Consider the following 24013-nt stretch of genomic DNA (forward strand, 5'->3'; position numbering starts at 1 on the left):
GAGGGCGGCGGGGCTCCGTCCAGCTGCCGGGGGACGCGGAGCCGGGGGACGCGCGGGGCGGCGCCGGGGGCTTTGTGGAGAATCGCGAGCGTGGCAGCGCGAGTGCGCGGAGGTGCCCTCGGAGGGGTGGGAGCCGCGGCCAACTTCGCTCCGTCCCTCTCCCCGCAGCGCTGCGATGCGGAGCGCCGCTCGGGCATGAGCCGCCCCGCCGGGCCCTGCTCGGCTGAGACGGCGTCGGGAAGAAAGGGCCACGGAGGAAGCTCCGCGCTGCTCGGCTCGGGACCGCAGGCTGCCCACGGTAGGGCTGCTTTGTGCGGGCTGTCGGCTTCTCGGGGGTTTCTTGCTTCGTGGTAACGCGAATAAAGGGGCGGGAGGGGGTTCCGCGTCTCTCCCTCCGCAGTGCGCGGTGAGGAGAGGAGGGCGTTCTCCCGAGTTACCCTGTGTCACGCAGGGCTTTGTCGGGCGAGGGATCGCTGCGTTTGTGGCCGTCCTCCTTCCTTCCCTCCCCGCGGTTTCAGACGCGCGGCGATCTTTTACTTTCCTCCCTTCTCTTCTGCCGATCTGCGCGCTGCCTCAGCTCTTATCTTTTGGACCTCCGAGGACTTTGTGAAAGCTTCCAGATTGGTTTGCTCGAGCGTTTGCTGGGCTTCTCGAAGCAAGACGCAGATGCTATCTCTCCTTACAACGAGGAGGAGGCAGTTTTTCTTTTTTTGGTCTTTTTCTTTACTTTGAGACAGGACTGGGCGTTTTCAGCTCATGTGCGTGGGATTGTTGGGGATTAGAATGCAAACTCGCAACTTGTTTTTTTGTTCCCAACGGCTCAAAAACTCTGGAAACAGTGCTCGGAGAGCCTTGACTACCGGGCAGAGGGGTTCTGGCAGGTGAGGAGCAGGGTAGCATTGTGCTCGTTACGGACCACTCGCAGCATCCCAGTCTGTTCCTGGGACCCTCTGCAGGTCGATGACTTTGTGCAACACACTGGGATGTCGTATCGGCGCAAGGTAGAGGCTCCTCTTGGGTAGAGGAGCACAGCTCACAGTGGAGACCTGAGCCCTGAGTGTGGCTGTCCCAGCACAGGTAACTGCAGCACCTCCACGTGCACCAGCGGGCATTGCTCTGCTTTAGTTGCTCAGTGTTGTGAACGTGTGAAAGTCTAAGCCCTCAAAACCTTGGTTGTCTTATGAGTCAACTCAACCTGGGATTTTGGTGGCAGGCTTGAAAGAATGCTGTTGTCTGGAAATATCTGTCATCTGGAAATTGTCGTTCGTTCTTTGGTTAGTACTGATGCACCAGGTTGGTGTGCTCCATATCTGGATGTATCTTTCTGTATTTCTGCAAAGAAATTATGCATTTAGCTTCACAAGAGGGACAAATCTTGAAGGCTGAAATTTGCATGGACTAGCTGTCATCAATTTTCTTTATGAAAAGTGCTTCTCTGTTTCCCTAAGTCTGTTAGGGCCGTTGTAAAAATGGGATTCTATTAGTTTAAGAGAAGGTAAAAGGGGTGACAAGGGTGTGGCAAGGAAGTAAATGGGAACTTTAGGAAGTATACCTATGGCTTTGGATTTCCTGACAGAAACAGGAGTTTGTTCTTCACATTTGATCCTGGCAGCATCTCTTTAAAAGTTGTGGGTGCACTTCATGCCATTGTTTTGCATCAGTTTGTTTGACTTGCTGTTATTTTGATTCTCCATCCTAGGAAATATCCCACTTGATACAGAGCTCAGTGCAAATTGCAGAGGGCCAAACACCCTGCTAGTGTGGTTCCCAAGTCAGAGCAGCTGCAAGAGGAACAGAGCTGGCCCAGCATCTGTGTTAAGAACTAATGTGAAAGACAGTTTCAATTTACTGAAGTTTTGGTGGGTGTTTTTACCCGCTTAAGATTCTTTGTAGAGGAACTAAGAATTGCAGAAACAAAGCTGGCCTTCTTCGTGGGGCTTGTGTGTGGATTGGGTGATATTTTGCTTGCTTATTTCATTTTGGAGGTTTTTTTTTTTTTTTTCCCCGTAAACTAAGACTGAAACTGACAGAATTGAAGGGATAAAACAGATTTTCAGGCAGGTAGACAGAACTTGTTTCCTTTTCTCCGCACCTTGATACTGGGAGAGATCCACTTGCATTTCAGGACTGGGAAGAAGAGGACAAGCCCTGTTTTTGAGCTGGTGTTGTCCCTGGCAAAGTGGTAAGTGAGGGCACTGTAAGAGGTGGATGTAGGACAAGTGATGAACCACTCTCACTGTTGACATCATGCTGTGATTCATCAGTGCTCCTCTTTGGCTGTATCTGTGCTCGAGACCTGTGTGGCCTGCCACTCATATTGTGTGCTGTTTGTGGCTGGCAGGTGATGTTTCATTGCTGGGACCATTGGAGCAGAAACTCTCCTCTGTTTGATTACTAATTTTGGAGGGCTCCTTGAGGATGGCTGTTTGGCCTTGCTTGTTTCTGCCTTTTTTTTTTTTTTTTTTTTTTTTCTCCTATCTTTGGGTGTAAAATTACTCCTTGTGGATTCAAGCCAAGAGTCTCTATGTATGTCACCTGTGTGTAAAGCCAGGTCTCCCTGCTGACCTGTTGCATACAGGTTGGGCAGTTTGTTCAACTGAGTTAATCTATCCTTGAGGGGTTTAGGATGCTGACTTCAGCTGGACCACTCTTAATTTGTCTTTGCCTGGTTTAGTTATTTGCTTTGTGCTGCTCCTGTGGTGCTGTCACTCCTGGTGGCTTCTTGCTCCTGCTGTGCTCAAGTTTCACAACCCCTGCAGTGCATTCCCCCTGCTTGTGGGAGTTATCCTCATCTTCTCCTAAATATGTAGCTTCCATGCCTTCCGTTACATCTTTTACCTGCATAGGCTGAAGGAGGAAGAAATTTTGCCTCAGTGTGATAGTGTGCAGCTTCTTTGTGCAGAGGGAACATCAGATTCTGGAGGTGGGGAATACTAACGTGAATCCGCAAGAATGGTATTTGCATAAGCTTCTGCTGTCCTCAATAAGTAGATCAGGGCTGAGGGAACAGGTCTAATATGGAAAATATGGAATTCATTTTCAGACTTTCAAGCTAGTCCCGTAGACAGGGTTTAGGAAGAGAAGTAGTCTTAGGATATGGAAATGTGCCTTGAAAGTGACCTTTCAAAGATCAACAATATTATTCTTGGTGTCTGTGGCATCCAGATTTAATGAAATGTAAAGCAGAAGAAGTTGGGAGGATTTGGTCCAAGTGAAAACAGAATGAGCGTGGGACTGGCAGATGGGAGGAACATTAGCCCACTTTTTGGTGGAGTTGCTGCTTCTCCTGTTGTTGCTACAGAAGGGACTCGACAAGATAGTCAGTGGGAGGAGAGTGCAGACTGCTTGTTCTACTTGAATGTCACTGGATTTTTCTGCATGGGCACGAATGTCGAATGGTGCAGTGGGTCAGATCCTGAATGCTGGTATCTAATGTACATCCAGAGCAAGTCCATCAACTTCGTAACATCTGCAGTAAGGAACAAGTGGCTTTTTTTCTGAATAGAGGGGAGGAATGAACAGCTGTAGCTTAGGATGCTGAATTTCTTGGCATACTTTTTTTTTTTTTTTTTTTTTTTGAGATTTATGACTCTTATTCTCTGTTTGAAAATGTAGTGGAGCAATTGCTGATCCATGCATGTATGCATGAGAAAACACTGGTGGCGGAGTAATACATATGGAAATTTTGCATAGAGATATGACAAACTGGCCACCTGCTCTTAGATGATGAAATAATTTACAAAAATATATCTGCTGGAATAATGGCTGAGGAAAGAGGTGGGGGCAGGTTTGAGGGAAGTTAGCAGTATTTATCTTTAAGTAGTTTGCTGTACTACTTACTGCTGACCCTCTTGCCAGCTTTACTGCTTCAGAAACAAGTGGTAGTTAATGCAGTAGCAGGTGCACAGACTTCATCAGAGGGAGCAGTCCATTGGACAGAGCTAGCATAAGAGATGGGAAACCTAAACCTGTCTCCCAGTGTTTTCTCTGTCACAGACTGCCTTTGTACTGATGGAGTAAGATCAGAAATTCTTGCAGCTAAATACCTGTGACTGTCCATCTGGCTCTCATTAGGTTTGCTGGTTGGTGCAGTGAGTGGTGTTAAGGTACTGAAAACCAAGCATTTACTCCAAGTTTTCATAGTCTACAGCAAAAAAAAAAAAAAAAAAAAGTAGAACTGCATCAGCTCGCAGCCAGTTTCCCATAAACCTGGTCCCTGGGTATTGGTTAACCTTGCTAAGTGTGTCCTAGGGTCAAATCTGTTGCTTTTGTATGTGAAAGTAAGTCTTGGTTTGCATTGTGATTTACTGGAGTGTAAATAAAGCAAGGTCTTTCACTTAGAAGCTCACTCATCAGCATATATTAGTAACACTCATCAGTTTTTGACTGGAACTGTGATGGTGTAATTGCTGTAAAAGGGTAACACATTCAGAACTACCTGTGTGACTTTGGGAGTTGATTCCTGAGAGGCTTAGTCATTATTTTAAATAGGAGTCAGCTTTTTAAGCTACACATATTCCTGAAAGTTCTAAGAAAGGACTTCTATTATCATGTTTTTAAAATGTCAATTTCTGGGACGGGTATGGCAGCTCTTCCACTCTACTGATTTCAGATATTAACTGAGGAGGTTGAAGAAAGATTAGAAAAACACTGTGGGAAAGCAGATTCTCATGGGTAATCAATCTTACTAGAGAAATCCAAGTTGTGAAAATGTCTATTCTTCCCTCACCTGACAGCAGGATGGATATGCACATATATATTTTCTGCTGTGTCGATTAGGACAGTGAGGAGGATGGCAGATGCCTTGGCCAACGCTGTAGACAGACCAATCCACGTGTTTCTTCAGACACTGTTTGGGGCACTGAGTTCAAACAGCATGTGATCAGAGCAGTTTGAGTCACCAGGCTGAACACAGTTATCAGAAGAAACAGATAAACTAAGAAAATAGTCTTCTGTACTCTGGCATATGTGTTTGCATAGTTAAGACTTTAAGATTGAAAGCAAATTATGTTTCTTTTTTAGCAGTGATAGATTACTCTTAGTATTTGTGGTGCAGTTTTTTTAAAGTATTCCTGGAACGCTAATAATGTAAAGCATATTTATTTTGCAACATACCTATGGGATGGACACCTACTACTTATCTTGCTCCTACAGATGGGGAACTGAAGTGTTCAATAAAGCAAGACACTGCACACGATTGTGCAGGGGGGACTGCAGCAGGACAGGCAGGAGGGTGCTGAGTCTGTTGCTCAATACTGGTGAAAACCATGAAGCTCTGCTCCATACTCTACCCATTAGATTCTTCCTCAATGCTTCTAAGGTGTCTTAGTGTATTTCCTCACCTGGACAAGGTGAGATTGGGCTCTTCCAAGGAGGAAATGCCAAGCCTGGTGAAGGAGGGGCAAGACAGATGGATGCTGATGTAAGTCTGAGGAAAGGTGTGGAATATCCTCTAGCTAGATATGCTACCACTGCTTCTTTAGCAAACGTGGCTTCCCTGATGCTGGCACATCACAGCTATTGAAGCTCTGTTCCTCTGGGCAAACACCTGCTTTTCCTGGGTGCAGAGCCAGCTCTGCTGATGTCCCCTTTAAGACAGAGCTGATATAAGTGGCTGGATTGGTCACAGAGCCTTCTGCCCAGTCACTGGCTCCAGAGCTTCTGCCACTGTGCCATGTCCTTGGGCTCTCTGGCCGCCTTCTTTCTGACTTGGCCTTGCAAGTGGCACCAAAGTGTTTTGTTTGGGGAAAAGAAACTAGTAAAGTTGACAGAAGGAATTCTATTTTGGGGGAGTTGCATGGTGAACAGTAACAATGAGTTTTATTTCTCAGAATGTATCTACATTTATAGGTTGCTATATTTAAAAAGAAGAAAAAAATGAGTCACAGGGAGCTATGCTAATGCTCTTGTGAGGCTGAAGGCAACAGGAGTTACCTAACAGTTTTGTGAAGCATCTAGAGGATTTATGGAGCAAGCTGAAGCCAGTGTAAGCCATGCAGTGCTTTGTTCTGGGCCCCTTTCGTGTACCTGGTCCTGGTTACAGTGAAGTACTCTCCTAGCATCCTGGAAGTGCTCAATGCTGTCAGCTTCCCTGCTCTTGAATTTGAGTTGAAGAGCTGGGGCTGGAGCTGCTGAGCTGCTCCTCTAATGGAAAGTCACAGTGGTAGTCAGCGGTGGCATGTCCCTGTGTGTCTCAGGCCACACTACCTACTAGCTAGTAGCAAATAACCATTAAAGTGAAATCTTCCAATTTTGGAGGCTTTTTGCTTCACTTCTCAAAATTCTGTCGTATCAGTTTCCAAATGTTTAAGTTTTTTGCAGTGCTCTTAAGAAGAGTTAAAGCTTTTGAATAGGCAACTGTTACTTGCATTGCTGGAAGCAGTGGTGAATCTGATAAGCAGTACAAGCTGATAAGCTGAATAAAGGCCCATCCAAGCCAACTTAAAAGAATGTTAATGGACACTGATGCAGTGGGAACCCTATCCATTTTTATTTTTTTTAATTGTCCTTCCCACTTCAAGGACAACCAAAGCACCCACCGCCACTGTTCTAGGCACACACAGATGCTAAAAGTATTTAGGGACTTTCTGATTACAAGTTGTGAGTCTGTGATCAAAGCTCCTTTAGCAGTTGGTTGTTGTTGCACAGAAAGACTCTATAGGGGGAGGGGGCGGCCCCCCCCCAAAGTGAGTGCATCCAGATGGAATTTAATCTTAGGCACTCTTATTGCTCTGTCATCTTTACTTAACATATCCTGATAATTCACAAGTGGTCTTCATAGGCAGCTGGTAATTCAGTAAACATTGTGATCTTCAGAAAACATACAATTGATGTCTTGTGTCATGCTTGGTATGGATGTACTAATGCTACCATTGTAAGTATAAGATTTGCTAGGTGGGGAGCATCTACTTATAAAGTATGACTGCTGGGGAAAGTGTTCCAGTAGCAAGTGCTCAATCCCAGGAAGAGTCATTAAGAACCTGTGACTGACCAGGGAGGGGAAATCATTGCAGGAATCCCTTTGGCTCAGGAGTGGTTGCCGCAAAGTTGCAGGCTGGAGGCTGGTTTGATGACTGCTGGCTTTTAGTGGAAACAAGTTCACAGTGTACATCGAGGTGAGGAAGATATGCCCCAGTGCTCTGGGAAAACCCCAAGCTGTAGAAAATTGCTTTTGTGCAACAGCAGAGCAACTTCACTACTGACATTTTTAGCTCTCACAGTTAGGTACCCCTGTAACCACGTATCTGTATCTGATCTAATCACCCTTGGAAAACATAACAGGTATCACCTGAGCCCATCCTGTGCACACTGCTTCACTTTCACCTGAAGGGAGCCTGTTGGTAGCTGGTGAGGAATTGTAGTTTGAGATTAAGGCTCTGCAGAGCCACAGTTATGAGGTAGGCTTGGATGGTACTTGCTGTTCTCCCTTCACAAACTGCTTTGTAGTGCAGGGGCAGAATGCTGGGAGAGGCTTGTTTCTTTCACGTGCTCTGGATGCTCTTAAACTTAGTCTGCCATCAGGTATAAGTGCAGGCACAAGGAGCTGAACGGACCATTTGCGTTTCAAGAGCTTGGTATGGTCAGAAGATCCTGGAGGCTCTGGTGAAGGGCTCTGCCTTGAATGGTTTCCTTTGTGCTCCACGTGGCACAGATGCTGGTATGGTGCTGCAGCACCTCTGCTCTGCAGGAGCATTTTGTTGTGAAATTTACCAATTGAATGTTAAGATCATCATCAGAAGTTTGGCTTTGACTGAATGCATGTGAAATGTGCAAAGTCTCTGCCATTAATCAGTGAGATGTGCTCAGGGGATGTGTATTTTATCTTTTTTACAGTATAGCAAGTCTGTCTAATTAAGCATCTGGGATTTGAATTGTTAGATAACAGTTTCAATCTACTTCTGTGTTAGTAAAGATCTCCAGCAACCCATTTTTTTTTTCCTTGGATTTTTCAATTACAGACTTCAGAAACTCTTTGAACCTCAGGAGGGTGACTTATTGGGTCCAGAAGAGCTGAGAAATACAATTCTTTTTCTAACGCCCCCTGAGCACAGCAAGTCACTCCCTGTTGTTTACATAGCAGCCTCACAAGAGTATGGGAATAAGCGTTAAGTTGTCAAAGCAAAGGAGAAAAATCACATTTTCGGGTGTAGGCTGTATGGAAGCATGTGTTTGGATTTGTGCTGTGTCAGAATAAATCCTTTTGCTGCGCAAAACACTGGGAGCAGCTCTCTGGCTCAGAGGTCAGATTGCCTCATCTGTTTCTGGATTGGGAGGGGAAAGTGGCAATATTGGGAGTTGGTGTGGGTTTGGGAAGGCTGGTGAAGAGGTGGAAGGGTGTAGCTTGAGAGGTGGGAAGGGGCAAGGATGAACCAACGTGGCAGAGGGCTCCTGAGCCCCAGCAGTGGGTGGAGGTCTGCTGCTTTAGACAGTGCTCCCAAAGCCCTGTGACCCCAGGCTGACCGATGCACTTCAGAAGCTTTGTGCAGTGTGGGCGGGGGGGACACAGTGGGTGGAACTGGTGACCCAAAATATAATTTCCCCTTCCTAAGACTGGGTGTGTACCAAGCTGGTGTGGTGAAGAGTATGAACCAAAAATGCTGAGAGATGCAGTGGTTAAACTGAAACATGCTGTGGCAGGATGAAAGTAATCGTGTCCCTTACCAGCCCTTAAATGCTTTGGGGCTTTTTTTTTTTTTTCTTCCAAGTGGCTGCAATCCATGCTGTCTCTATCTAGGCTTCTCTGCTTTTAATAGAGAGAATTTTATATGCAAAAACACCAAGACACCAACAGGGCAACCCATCCTGTGTTATGTTATAGCTCACAGGGTTAAGATAAAATGTAAGGATATCTTCAGTTATCTTTCTGTTCAAGTTTTGGTTTTGCCCTGTGTTGATTTATTTTTTTTTTTTTCTCCAGTCTCCTTGAACGTACCAAAGCATATGAGAAGGACCCCTGTGTGGAGTGAATGACCATTAGGGAGAATCCTGCAGCCCTAGAAGGGACAAATCCCAATCTTGTTCTGTCTGTGAGCCTGATATTTAAAACATGATGTACTTGAGCTGCCAAGGCTAAGACTGGCATTCCCTTGCCTTGGTGTTTAATAAAAAAAAAAATAAAAAATAGTGGCACTCTGCAGACATAGAGGTGGCTATGTGGGACTTTACTGTGAAGTCAGAGCAGCACAGTGCTGCATCCCAGGATTTCTGCGAATATCAGTATCTTGACTGTTGTGATTTTGCAGCTGTACCTCAGCTGTATGGTGGATAGAAGGAAAAATGGCTCCTGCTAGTTGCTGTGAAATTTCACTGTATGCATGGCTGCACATAGAAGCATTCACAGTTTAAGAAAAAAAATGTGTCCAGCCCCAGGAAATGATGAGAAATATGGTGCTGTCACTGTTTAACTGATGTTTTATCTTCTCCTCCCATCAGAGGCTCTCTGGTGCTAATACCTAATGGTGCATTTGCTCTCTGGGTCCCTGTGGAGGGAACGCAGCTCTGTATATCTCCTCATCTGTCTGGGGCAGTGGTTCCATGGGAGGTCTGTTCTGCAGTTTCTTGAAATGTGTTGCTTCCAGCCCAGTGACTGAACAGACAGCATCTTCTGGCAGGGCTGAGTACCCTCAAGGCTGACTCCTGACATGGGTCTGGCTGTGTGTGGCATGGCATGTTTCCCCCATGTGTCTGCTAGAAACAGCTACAGTGTGGAAGCAAAAGATGTTATTGTTTGCGAGTGAAAGATGCTTTGTGGTGATGACAACTGAGGGTGTGCCTCTCCCCTTTCCTTTAGCTCTGGAGAGATTCTGTTCTTGGTTTTTTGTTTTGCTTGATTGTTTTGGTTTAATTTTTGTTCATCCAAAAAGTAATTGATTTTTGAGTGGGATTATGTTTAAGTTGCAAGTGGGTTTCTGATGTGATTGCACAGAGAGAGAAGCGGTTGGAGCGCTGCTCATCTGAGGTACTTCAAGAGAGCGCAGAGCACTCTGGAGGCACAATTTTCCATAAGACACTAATCCAGTGAAGTGCTGTAGACTTGCTTGCTGGCACTGTTTAAATCCATAATGCAGCGCCACCTGCCAAACCGCAGGGCATAATGGAAGTGTTAATGAATGTACATATATATACCCTCCCACACAGCGGGAAATTGACTTAAAGCTTGAGGCAGAGGCTTCAGACTGAGTGTAGATGGAACAGGCTTCGTGTGTGCCCTGCATCCTCACAGGATGCTTCTCAGGCACTGGCAAGGCAAATGTGCTCAGCAGGAAGGAGGACTAGAGTCAGGCATAGCTAAACTGTGTTGTTTAAGGGTGGTTTGGGCAGTTGCCTTCTGGTTGCTTAGTATCCCTTAGTGTCTGAGCACTGAGTGTGTCTTTGCCACTCAGACCATGAGAGGGATACAAAAGAGGGAGGTGATTGCTGCACAAGAAAGGGCTAAGAGGTTCCAGGGCTTGGATGCTGGAGATCAAAGTGCTACATGCCCTCAGTCAGATTCATGGAAAGGTGCAGCTTTGGGTAAATGAGACCACTGCTCTTCTCATTTTCCTCTGTCTATCCCCAGGAGATTGGCAGCATCAGCCTGGGATCCCCACATGAAAATACTGTTAACCAGGGACCTTTACAGTCTTAGAGCTATCTAAAGAGACACAAAGTGTGTTTGCCAGGAGGGAAGGGAGTCTTTAAAAAGCCATTTACATCCCAGAAGACATCTGGTAGTAGCAAGAGAGATGTAAAAAAGCATTAAATACCCAATAGAGCCTGACTGGACACAAACTTGGAGCCAAATGCATTGACTGATTTGCAGAAAGGTGACTGGAACAAGATGTACTCCATAAACCATCTTTGAAGCAACTGTAGGTGCCAGGAAGTCTGCATTGGTTGTCATGCCTGCCCTACGTCCAGTGTGATGCCCAGAAGGTCACAGCACAGCAGGCTGTGGTGGAGCTGGTCAGAGCTTGGTGCATGGCCTGGTGAGGGTCAAGCAGCCCTTGTTTTGTTGGGGATGCAGAACCACAATGGGGAGTGCAGTTTGGAGCAGCAAGGATGCTGGCATGCTGGCAGTTTTTGGTGCTGCTCAGGATTCCTACCCAGTTGCATCACCTTGTTTGTTGCAAGCCATGTACAGGCAGTATAGATAGAAACTTAGCAGTGCTGTGCTGCTTTTGCTATGGAAACCTTGCTGCACAGTACAGAAAAGTAGCAAAACCACCCTGGGTAGTGAATTTGGGGTCTTTTTATTGGTGTGTCAGCAGACTGGGATGTGTAAGAGGGAAGTTGCCCATTTCCAGGGATTGTGCTAGCAGGAAGGGCAGCTATTGGAATTCGAGGCTGCTTCCTCCACTGCAAATTTGTTCTTGTTATCTCTGGCTGGGCAGGGCAGGGGAACATCTTGGCTATCTGATTTCTTTTGCTACAGTATGTTTAGGTTAGCTTCACCGTTTCCATGATAACATAAGAGAGGCATTATTGGCCTCACTAGCAAAGAATTTTCAAGAGTTGGAGAGGAATCTGTCATTCCACAGTGCCTCCCAGGAGCTTTGGAATTAAATGTGTAAGGAAAGGGATGTTGGATCTGAATGCATGAGGAAGCAGTGGAAGCAAAAGCAGCTGAGCCATGTAGTTTGTCAGGAGATGCTCTCATTTAACGAATTGGCGAAAGGGCTGGGACAACAGCAGGTGGACACCTGTAGACCGGAAAGCATATTGTGCTAATGCAGGTCTTGGAGATGCAGGAATGGCTTTCTCTTAACCTGTATGAATTCTCCTACTAAATTGATAGCTGTCGTGCTGCAACTCTAGACTTAAGTGGGGGTGGGGTTTTTATTTGTTTTTATATAAATTTAACCACTTCATCTGACCGTAGACTCATCAGGTGATAAATCTTGTTAAGTCTTTCAAAAAGGAGACTAAATTACCACAAGAAACATGCTGAAGATGCCCAGCGTTGCTGGGGATATGGAGGAAGAGCTGCTTTGTCTTGGTGACTTTTGTCAGTATGACTGATGTGTGCCATGCTGCATTTAGGTAAAGACCAGAACAACAACAGGCACATGCTTAACAATCAAGATGAGTGAATCCCCAAGCTCAGCTTCAGCAAGGGAGAGCTGTTGCGGCTCAATGCTGCTCCAAGAGCTCCTTGCTACTGCCTGGGAATTTACAGGACAGTGTGAGGGAGAAAAACAGAGGGGGCTGCCTACAACCCAAGCCATTTCCAATGATGTGGCTTTTTACATTATTATTTGTTCAGGCTATAATTCCATGTTTCCTAAAATAACCACGATGTATTCATCAGGAAGCTACTGCCTTTAGCTGCCTTTTGTGTGAATCTCAAGTGCTTCATTACTCCCCTGGTGAGTTTTCTTTCTCTTACAGTAAATCTGAGCAGCATCTGTGCAGTGGGGGAGGTGATGTGATCTTGGGTTGAAAGAGAGAAAAGATTTGGTTGGCATGGAACATCAGCGAGGAGTTCAGGGAGCACAGCCTTTGGGATGCATCTTTTTACACCGGAGGAAATTTTAAGAGGCCTCTTTCAAGTCTGCGGCTATATCCCACAAATCAAAATTCAACCAGTGGCAAAGCAGAGGATTTTATTTTCAAACAACAGTAGGTTTATGACTATTCTTTTTCCTCTTCTTTAATAGCAATCTGATAATGCTTTGATTGCTGTTCAAAAAGGAAATGCCTGTAATTCCCTGTACGGGTCTTGCCAGGTTCTGCTCTTCATCAGGCATTCTGGATGCTGAGGGAGTTGAGAGCACTCTCACCTGGCAAGATCCTTCTTAGAAAACCTCCAGGAGTTGAAACTTGGGTTTTGAACAGCTTAATACTAAATGGTGTCAGACTCTGTCTTCCCACACAATTGGTCTCTTCTGCATTGATTTCCCACTTTCATGTGGTCAAGCTTTTGCTCAGTGTATCCTTTTGGAGGCATCAACCAAGCAGGAACACTGACGGACTGAAGGAAGCCTGGCTAAGAGTTAATCATCTTTATTAAGCAACAGCTGTCAGTGGTTATTTGTATACCTGCAGGTCCTTTGGCTCTGAAAGTTTTGGAAGGCAGTCATGCCAACTTGAGGGAGAAATTACTAAAGTTCACTCAGCATGGCTCTAGGGAGACAGCTGCCTGCAAAAATTGCACATCCCATGTTTCAAGGATTTTCAGTAGCTTCCAGTCCAAGCAATTGCCTCCAAGGTGCAAAGCCAAACTATTTTGGTACCTGGCTAACATCTCTGGGTGTGTCATGGTAGCAGTGTGGCTGCAGCCAGCAGTCTGCAAGAGAAACAGAGAGGGAAGTGTTCAGATCTTGCAGAGTTTCAGCCCTAGAGGCATCACAGGGAGCCGCTAATGCTTGTGAAGTGACTGGGTAAAAGGGTGTGAGCAAGTAGGCTGTGACTACGGAAGAGTTATTAATGGCAACTGTAGGAGTAGTTGGCAGCATTGGTGGCTTCCTTGGCCTCAGGTGTGGCTGGTGTCCTCAGGTATGCAGAGCTCTGGCAAGACTTGTGAAAAGCAATCCATGGACCAAAGCAAACCAGCAATGGCAAATTTGCTTGAGGATAGGCTGATCAACATAAATATGTATGCATAAGCTAATCTTGGCCTATTGCTCTAGCAGCTCCCTACAGTTGTCATTTTTGAAGAGCCGTAGTGAGGAAGAGGGAGCTGGTCGCTCCCACACAGACCCCACTGCAGCTTGAGGTTTCATAACAGAATTAAGCAATTTGTCATGTGTTGCCATGGAGACCATAAATCACTGTCATGCTGGGCTTTTCTGTCAGGGAGCTGATGCCTTTAATTGCTATAACCTCAGCTGTGAATCCAGAGCTTGATTCTGAGCTCTTTACCTGAGATGATGGCTTTGCCCTGGGAGCTCTGCCTCTGGGAGAGTGGAGCTGGAGCCAGGGCAGGAGCGCTCGTACATTAACTGTCACATATCTGGGGCAGGTCTCCCTGTTGTGGCACAGAGCCCCACCTCTGCTCCAATCAGTATGAGTTATAATGGCTTACACAAGCTGCTATCTACCTCATTTATACTCAGGGCAAGTTTCCCCATGGTGATGTGCAGCACATCCGTGGTGTTGTGACCCATTGGTTGCATTAGCTACGCTGAATTTCTCCATTATCAGTTTCGTGTATCTCTCAGCCCCTTCCACTCCACCCATGTCCAGGCAGGTAAATGGGGTTTTACTCCATTCACTCTGCCTCTGTACTTGAAATCCTTCTTGCTGAGGAGTGCTCAACCGCAGTGGCACTGATGGGCCACTGTTTCTCCTTCTCCTTGCTGTCTCTCCTAAAAGTGGCCATGTCTCTGTCTCAGCGTTAGGGGTTTGTGCTGTCAGAACACAGATCTTACCAGCATGTGTGGAGGGGGGCTGCATAAATCTGCCTCCAACCAGTGACTTAACCAGAGCTCTGCCAGAGTCTGTATGCATCGTTCTCTTGGCTGCTTCAAAATAAACAGCTGTATAAATTGTAAGATGATTATCATCACAGCTTATTAGTGTATTACCACATGCTGCTTTGTATTCAGACAATAGATAAAAAATGTCTGTTTTGTTTTTCTCAATCAAATCTACAGCAAATACATTCCTCCTTGCTCCCTTCTGAGAAAGGCTGTGTCAGTACTCCTGCCAAAAACATATGAAAATCAGTCCGACTCTTGTGCACTTGCCCGTGGCAATGTAACCAGCCAGCATGAAGCTCTGCACACCTTTGTCAGTGGTTAATGCTTTCCAGGAGGTGACATATGCTGTTTTCAAGACTTGATTTATTAGATGGTTGAGATTATAATCTCATCAAGGCGCGATCTGTCGTCTTGCTTTGATTGTCAAGGCAGGTGGAGGTGTAGAGATATGGAAGTACTTGGATTTTGGAGGTTTGCATTATGTGCTGGTAGGTTTCAGAGCGCTGCTTTCTCTTCTGAGATGGAAACTTTTTCGTGAACACTTCTGGTGTCTGTGGAAACACGTGACTGTCTGGCTTTGAACCCAGAACACGCATTCATGTCTAGAGTGCACAAGGACACTCCTTAGGAAATGCTCCAGTGATTTGGGCAGTTTGGCTGTCATTGCCTTAGGGGACCTTCAGCAGTGTGCTGAGGATGGCACAACTGGGCAGAATGCTGGGGCCCCACTGCTGCTGGTGAATGCTGACACAGTAGAAACACCCATGCAGAAACGTTCATGTGCTGAATCTTGACACTAGGATAGAAGGTTTTGTCCATTCATGCTGACATCACCTAAATGCAGTTTTTGTACTCAACAAACTTGCTTACAATGCCTGATTGATTTTTTTTTTATTATTATTATTTTTTTTTTAATTAATTTTATTTTCCCAGTTATATTTTGGTTGGTTCTCTGCAGGCTATATGTTGCTCAGTCTGGAACTTAAACATATGGTATAATGAAGTAACTGCAAGTAAACACTGATTTGACCCCTTACATGTTGGACAGTCAGTTTGTACAATGGGCTAAATATTATGTTAGTACTTTGGGAAGTGTTCCGTGCAAGATAAGCTCAAGGCTTCTCAGGAGGGAGTTAAAGGGGCTGGTACTAAATGCTGCTGAGCAGTAGCTTGCGGTTTTGTGAGGAGGTCAAAACTGTGCACAAACCAAGTGTGGTTTTCACATCTGTGTCCTGTCCTCTGCATTGTTAGCAACAATCGGTCTTTCATACGGCACATTGGAGATGCACGGGGTGGCTGACTCCTGGGCACTCCAGTGTAAATAAAGCAAGGGTGAAGCTGCGGCCACAGGCAAAGCAAAAAAATTGTTGTCAAATGTGTTGGGAAGTGATTGAGGACAGCTTTTATACAGTCTTAGTTCTAAGGAGCCTCTAAGGATCTTCTGACTCTAGCATGATAATGCTGAAATAAAGCTTGATCTCGCAAGCCAGCATGAGAGAGATGCTTGAAATTGGTAGGTTCCTGCAAACCAAGCATGCTGCCTGTTGATAGTGTGATCTCGTAAACATGAGAAAAATTGCTTAGTAAAATAGAGGTAAGAAACTTTCCCTCAGGATTGTACTGAGGAGTTGAAATCAGAGTGGGTGAGAACAGAGCTGTGTTTCATCACCTTCTCTCCATATATCTGCTGTTGCTAAAGGTGGTAATGCTGTTTTCAAGTATTTTTCCAGACAGTTTAGACACAAGCTGGCTTGGTGGTGTTTCTCCTTACTCTGAAAACGTTGGCTTGTGTCAACTGTTTGACAAGAAGTCTTGGCAGTTCCCACCAGCCCCAGCGATTTCACCTTTGTGGTAACCCCTTTTCTTTTCAACAGGGCTTTGTTTTTAGAGGAAAATTTAGGATGGTTCCTATACATTTGGCCCCAGAAGAGGTCTATTACATAGCCTTAGTTAGAGGTCAAGGCGCTCAACTTGTACCAACATAGAGCTTATGCGTGTGGCAAGTTATTCTGTATTTTCAGAAGCACCTCTGACACAAGCTGTACTTTATCTTACGTAAAGTAGCGTTGGGCAGAAAGGAGAAGACTCTGTCATTTAAAAAACGAATAAATAAACCTTGTGCTTATGTCTGTTTGCAGGCAAAAATGCATGTATGCAGTATGGTGAATCATTTGCATTATCTTTATGTTGTCTTTGAGCATTGCTATGACTTGAACAGCATTCTCACAGCACACTTTGGGGTCACTTGCTGACACCAAATATTTCAGGGGATACATTTTTTATTACATCTTAGATTCTACAGGCTGCTTTGGCCTGAGAATCTTTTTTCCGTAAGTAAAACAAACTCAAATTTGAATATTCACATCTGATTTTATTTTGCTTCCTTTCATGTGTTTGCCTGAATGCATGGGTGTGTAGTGGGGGGGAGAAGCTGGTTAGCAGAGCTGTGAAAAGCTCTTTGTTGAAGGGTAGGATCTTTGCTATATAATAAGGAACTCAGGACTCCCAAGCACTTTAAGTGAGAACTGCCTTTATGGTTCAGTAATCTGCAATAAACTGAAATAGTGCTTTGGGACAGAACTGGAGAAAGCGAAGACTAAACTTGGAGGGCCATAATCATAAAATGGCTGAGGGAATTTTCAAGACCGTCTAGTTCCAACCCCCTGCCATGATTAGTGTTGCCAGCCAACAAAGCTAGGAAGTGCTCTTAGTTGAGAAAAATCCCTACAGTTACTGAGAACCCCCAACAAGCTCTTGGTAGCTTAATGTGGATACCAGTCAGGATGCTGATAGTTTATGACAGTCTGAGCATTCCCTCCAACGCAGCCTCTTTGCACTCACATGTGCTGCTGCCCAGTTGCACCCAGTGACTTTGTTTTGTCTCTTAAAAAAAATCAATTCTTCTGCTGTCATCTTGGGGGACAGGCCACACACAAGGGGAAGCTCATCTCTTGATTCTCATGGCTGTGTCACAGCCACAAACCCAGCCCTCCGGCCAGGGCTGGTTTTTTTTTTTTTTTTTTTTTTCCAAAAGAGCAAAACAAAAAACACCTGTAGCTCCTGGCTTGCTGCCCTCTGTGTGTGTTTCTTGGTTTTCATTTCTCAGACTTGAGGCTGAGAGAGAGGAAAGCAGTTAAGTGTGTTCTTGTCTGCCAGCAGGATGTGTTTGGTGATGATTAGCTAGCATTATAGACTGGGACCTGTGTAAATGAACTGCAGCTTGGTGCTATCTGCCCATGGAAGTGATGGGCCTGGGATGTGAGGGAGCTGTTGGGAGGGCACACGCTTTTACTGTGGGCCAGAAAGACTGTGAGTGCTAGCATGGAGGGGAGAACCCCTAGTTCCCAGCCGTGTAGCTCTTCTTCACTTCTCAGGCACGTGGTCAGAGTTGCCTCATGCACATTGCTCTCATTTTTCACTAACAAGTAATCAGAGATGGTCTCTTTCTCCAGCAGGTTTAGCACAGTGGAAACATGGCTACCAGCGCTGTTCCCAGCGAAAACCTCCCCACATACAAGCTGGTGGTGGTTGGAGATGGCGGCGTGGGGAAGAGTGCTCTCACCATTCAGTTCTTCCAGAAGATTTTTGTGCCAGACTATGACCCAACCATTGAAGATTCCTACCTGAAGCACACAGAAATAGACGGGCAATGGGCAATTCTTGACGGTGAGCAAGCCACTCTTGTGGTCCCCTTTCTTGCTAAACGTGAGAACAGGTAGACCTCAGTATCTTCCACAGCATGTTGTACTTCTGTGTTCCTCCTGTGCTGCAGTCCGCCAGGGATTTTATTACAAGCTGTCCTGTGAACAGTAGCATGTGGTCTGCAGCTGATCTCCAGAAGAGCTTCTACTTCTGTCTGCATTGGTTCCAGTTCTGCGTAGAGCTGTTTCTTGAAGGAGTGTGAAAACCACTAGATTGTGTTGAGTGGTGGTTTCCAGGCTGCTTCCATCTATCTTGTCAGTCTTCAGAATGACCAAAGGGCACCTATTTCAATCCTTTGCATTTAGCAAGGAGGATTTGTTAGGGTTGTGTGGACAGGCTGTGAGCCACTGTGGTGACCTCCTCTGGTAGAGTTGACCTAAACAGGCTTTAGGGAGCACGCCATGTGCTTCAACAGTGCTGCAGGGAAGAAAATAGCATATAACTTCTAGTTAAATCTATGCTTTCTTCTCATAGGTAATGCTGAGCTGCGTGTTGTTTTGCTGAGAAACTCTAGACTTTCCCATTAGTACAGTGTCTGCTCTGCTGTTCACACGGGTGATTGCTGTAGCTGGCTGTGTTTCAAAAACGGCTACCCCACAGCTCTGCCAACTGTGAACTCCACAGCATGGAGCTTTAGGCTATGTCTGTGCATGGTTATACCATGCTGAAAATGACATTTGGGGTAAGCATCCCTGGTAGATAGCTTATGTCCTGGGAAATACTGGTAAGAGGGCAACTGAATAAGGGCTATAACTAGAACGAGCATTTAATCAGAGCTCATCCACTGACAGGGAAGAATTGTAGTATCTCTCAACTCCCATCTTTCAGGTGTGATGTTCTCATATCTAGTTACCTATATCACTTAAATATGAGTAGCAGTCTAAAGAGCTTCTGTAACCTGGGTTTTTCAGTTCTCTGAAGAAAAATTGTTTTGTTGTTTTTTTTTTTTTTAATTAATTTTTCAATTAAAAAAAACCACAACCACAGAGCAAAAAAACACACCCACCCATTTGATTCTGCAGGTGAGAAAGAAGCTGTGTTTTTACCTAAAACTGTGACCTTTCTGTTTGTGCTGCATAAGACAGATGAGAGCTCTAAGGGCAGTCTTGCTGTCAAAATGCTAAAACTTTTGTTTGGCTTTATATAATAATTAGGTTGTGCGTGAAGTAAGCAAGTATTTTGTGCCTTAGTTACCCAAGTGCACTGAACCAAATCTAAGCTGACGTGCAGCAGGCTTCTACCTCAACAGTCTTACCATGAAAACATTCAAAATGACTGTTGTCTTAACATATGTAAAATTGGTATACGAGGACAGGAAAAACAAGAGATTGGCATCAGTGGTGGAACATGGAGGGTTACACAACTTACCCTGAAGGCCAGAAATTCAGTCTAGTTGAGATCTTAGTTGTACTTTTAAGGGTTTATCAGATGTAATTTTTTGAGTACGGATGGCCCCCATGACCTCCAAGGTGTTAAAGAACAGCCTTAACTCAGTTTTGTTTTTTTTTTTAAATATGCCTTAATCTTGCCAACATTTGCTCATTTACATGTCACAGTTGGTCACTAATGGACATCTACTTCACAAGTATTCCCTTGCAAGTATGTCTCATGATGTTATCTGCATCAGAGATACCTGCTCTCAGTTGGCCATCACATAATGTACTTCTGTAACTGTTTGTTAAATGCTAGTGCTGCTTTAAAAAATAAATAAATAAAAAGATCCTGTTATAAATTAAATCCATTCTCTCACGTATATCTCTTTAGTCCATAATCCAACCCTTTAAAATTAATTACCTTTATTTTTCTCTGGTATGCCTCATATTCTATTCTTTTGGTATCAGCTACTGTACACATTGGTATTGACTGAAGCAGCCTTTCAGGCATCTTTCACTGAACATTTTTATCCAAGAAAAATCTGACCTGAAGTGGGAGTGTGGAAGGAGGTTGTTTTCCAACAAGCATAAGCTTAGCCTTTAGCATCTGCCCAGTAGAAACAGGGCCTGAAGACTGACTATCACATGTGTCTCCTGCCACAGCTCTGTGTCATGGGACTTCGATCTAAGACATTCTCATACACTTGGGCAGCTGCTCTTTTTGTGGTTACACATGGCTGCGTGAATCAATTAGGGTATAAAATTAGGGACAATCGTGATAGAAAGGATACAGATTCATCATGATGAATTCTAGACATTCCAGTTGGCTTTATGGCTAAGTTCTTTATGGGCAGTGGTTTTTTTGTGTGTTTTGTTTTTTTTTTTTTTTTTCCTCAGAGCTTGTTGTGGGGGAGGAAAGGGAGGTAACCAGCAGAGACTTTTGCCTCACCCTGCCCACCTTCAAAATAGGAAACAGAAGATAAGACTGCCTAGTGAGGGCGTAGTGTGAGGGGTACCGTAAGTTTCTAAATTTGTAGAAATAGTTGATTAAAATATAGATATATTGGCATCCAACAACTTGATAAATAAATAAATAAAAAACCATACATGCCGTTCTCTTCCTCTGCCTGTAGCCTGAGCAGTTCTGTACAAAGTGTCCAGCACTTAATATCTGCACTAGCATTATGTTGGTTAAAAACAAAATTAACAAAAAATGCACTAAAAAATTCCCACCTTGTGCTATTTAGCTTCCCTCTGTGAAAACCTACACATTTATTTGATAGCATTATAGCACCAGGTGGCAGCTTGATTAAGTGTTTGACTTGGGTTTTTTTGTTTTCCATTGAAGTCTCTCATTGATAGTAGACTTAAACGGAATGGGCTTTTATTTCAGATTTTAGACCTTAGAGACAAGCCTGAGGTCATACTCATCTTTTACCCATTTCCTCTCTGGCATAGGTGAGTATCTGTCCTTATGCTCTTAAGAGAGAAGAATCTGTGATGATTTCATGCCTCCCAGGACACTGAGCAACCTGTACTTGGTGTATTCAAGTCCAGCTTGGCTGCTGAGTGCAGAAATACTTGATTGGTGGCTTTAACATCAGTTTTCTGGGACCATCGATTCACTCTTTAGAGGACGAGTGCCATAGAGTGGAACAAGGCACTTAACTTGTGTAAGAGATGTACAGGCAGCTTGTGGCTAGCCCTTGTTTTAGATTTCTGCATCTCCAACAAGGCTTTGAGATCAGCCTCCAATTTTCTCTGCATGTGTTATCCTCATTTATTCCTTGCTGTTCATACTGAAATCAGCATGGTGATGTTCTTGGTTAAATGCATCCACATGCAGGTGCTGTGTAGAAGCATCAGGTCAGAATTAAGTGGGGACCAGGGTTAATCTGCTTTGATTAGGTGTTGCTCCAGTTGAGTTGCTGTCATTAATTTGGCATGCTCCCTTCTGTGTGCAGGCTGACTTAGCAGAGGATTCTTTTGATGTGGCTGTGAAGTGTCAATCTGGAATTATTCATCTGGGCATGAAACCAAAAGTGGAGTATCAATACAGGAAAAATTCCCAGTGGTTCCAAATTTCTTGTAGTTCGTAAACCATGTGGAGGTAGAAAGGTGGTGATGAGGAGAGGAAGTGGTGGCCACAGACAGATGGCTTGGGCATGGTGATGAATTGGGCTAAACCCTTAGCTGCTGGTAGAGCTGTGCCAGTTGGTAGCAGCAGAGCAAGGAATTGTGCCTGTGTGTTGGGTAACTGTGGTCTCTTTCTCCTCTTTCCTTCAACCAGAATCTTTAAGATGAAATTCCCACTGACCACAAGTTGTCTTCCTGCTACTTATCTTTAGTTTTCCCTTTTTTCTTTTCTTTTTTTTTTTTTTTTTCCTCCTCTCTCTTTTTACAAGTCCCCATCTCAGTCCCTGTGTGTCCTTGCATTGGGCTGGACCTGCTGTGCATCCCCATAGAATAGCAGCAAGCACTGTTCTTTTCTCTGGGTTCTCTTTCTGTTCTCTCCACCTATGTCACCCATGCATTTCTTTTTGCAGAGGGTTTTTGCTGCTAGTCATCTCTGGACAGGCTGTCTGCTTTTCTCTTTGGGAAGCTTGGGAACAATTCAGCCATGAGGCCAGAGGGAGAGCAGAGGTCACTTTAGACTCGCGGGCGAAATGGTTGCTTTGCAGCTCACTTGTTTTATTTCTTTAAACTTTGGGTAATGTCACTGAAAGAATTAAAATTCAAGTAAAGTTTATGCTTTCATTCTCTCATTTGTGTACACAGTATTTTTCCTCCCTTGATTGCTTGGATTTTGCATACTTGAAGAGGGTTTTTTGTCTTGGGTTGTGGGGATATTTTTTTTCCTGCCAGGAAAATTTTGGTGTTGCAACATGGAAAACACAAGGCTTTTGAATACTTGCCCTTTGTTAGAGAAAGAACTCCTTTAAGGGCTCCCATCTTTATTCTGTATGTTGATGTGGCAGCCTTTCTTCTGAAGACTCTCTTTTTCTCTTTCCTTAAAGAGAGGGCAAGAATTCAAGTACTCGGGTTTTCCACGTTATTTTCCACTTTATAACATCTGTGTATTTAGGGCACAGAAGAAGGGCTTATGAGAACCCCAGTGTTTGCCATCACATGTTTATCCCTGTGGAAGGTTCTCACACTAGGGGCAGTGTGGCTGTATCTCAGCAGACCACTGACAATCGAAGAGATCAAGCAGAGCACTTTGCCTCTCCTTGCCTGTGGCACAAGCACCTTCTATATCTCTGCAGGGTGATTTGGGGTACAGGAATGCAACGTACAAGCTGTGGGGCCCCTCTGCCCTGCCTGCTCAGCTCCCAAAATACCTATTTCTCAGCTAACCAAATGTCCCTGAGGACTGCTCTCTACCAGACTGCTGCTGATGGAAGGGGTAAAGATTGGGCATAACTTTCTTTAGCCTGAAACTGTTAGGTTTGTCTTGTCAGTTCAAGTTAAATTTCCCTTGACCAGAGTTACCAAGCCACAGAGTAGCTGGAAATGGAGATTCTCTGGCCCCACCTTTGGAAGCAGAGCTGCTGTGCAAAGAGAAAATCAAGACTCAGAGAGAAGTGCCAAGAAGAGTCTGGCTCTGTAGCCCATGATGACAGCATTCCCCTGATGGTGCCACATTCCTAGTTCTGCTCTTTGCTCCAGGGACTTTTTCTGTATTTTGCATTAAGTTGTTGAGGAGGCAGAAAATGCCTGGAGTCAGACTTCTTGCTGCTGCTCCTTTCCCTGGCTCTGTCTGCTTGCAGACCCATCCGGCCCCTTAAAGGTTTGCACGTAGGCTTTGTGTACGTAGTTGAAGGGACTGCTTGCAAAAATCAGATCATGCACACTGTACTTGCCTTTCTGAGCAGGAAATCAGTGTGGGCATGAAGAACTGTCCTTCCCTGAGCTGTGTGGTGCACAACCACCTTTCTAGAATACAAGGTGTTCTGAGAGCTGCTTTTGGGTCTGGCCACAGCTATGTGTGGATGCCACTAGTATGTTACTTTTTTTTTCAATGGAAGATAGGAAAAAGATTTAATGTGCTTTAAGGGCCTGTCTTGTCTCCTTTGGCCCCTTTGGTGAGGCAGTGGAGGAACTCTCATGTTGGTCTGTATACCTAATTGCCCAATGTGCAGATAAAGACACAGGAGGGAGTGTTGCCTTGGTGTGGATGAAGAGGAACTCTCCTGCATAACCAGATCTGAGCTGCCTCAAGGCTGGGAATGCCATTATTTAATCTGAGCTAAATCCAGTGGAGGCTTTGGGAAAAGTAATGTCATTGGCTTGAATTTCATAGTTGGTATGTCTCTGTCCTTGGCTTAGATTTACATGTCTGTGTCTCTGGATGGGCGCTCAGAGCACTCTCAGTTATAGAGATTTGCCACACAGAAAACATCTATAGTGCTTCTATATACATCTGAGTGCTTCTATTTTGGGCTTTCTAGGTTCCTATGTCTACTCAGATGTGCTTTCTCTGAGCAGCCATGCTCTTATCCAACCCATCACAACTCACAGGGAAATGGTGTGTAA

General features: G+C 44.8%; 1 protein-coding gene across 4 annotated transcripts in view; it reads left to right on the plus strand.

Moving 5' to 3' along the window:
* The first annotated feature begins 214 nt into the window (after positions 1 to 214).
* Positions 215 to 24013, plus strand: part of MRAS (muscle RAS oncogene homolog) — a 33879-nt gene continuing 10080 nt past the window's right edge. Inside the window, exons 1-2 of one of the 4 annotated variants that reach the window (XM_042827402.1) lie at positions 215 to 298; positions 17855 to 18068. In XM_042827402.1, the coding sequence (XP_042683336.1) occupies positions 17876 to 18068 (193 nt within the window). In that variant the 5' untranslated portion in view covers positions 215 to 298; positions 17855 to 17875. Of the gene's footprint in view, positions 299 to 461; positions 1078 to 2073; positions 2183 to 17854; positions 18069 to 24013 lie in introns of those variants that run through there. The other 3 variants (XM_042827404.1, XM_042827405.1, XM_042827403.1) reach the window with 3 other exon arrangements.

The sequence above is a fragment of the Centrocercus urophasianus genome, unplaced genomic scaffold, assembly GCF_019232065.1.
Source record: "Centrocercus urophasianus isolate 14NV4802_14NV808 unplaced genomic scaffold, USGS_Curo_1.0 seq_28, whole genome shotgun sequence".
Lineage (NCBI taxonomy): Eukaryota > Metazoa > Chordata > Aves > Galliformes > Phasianidae > Centrocercus > Centrocercus urophasianus.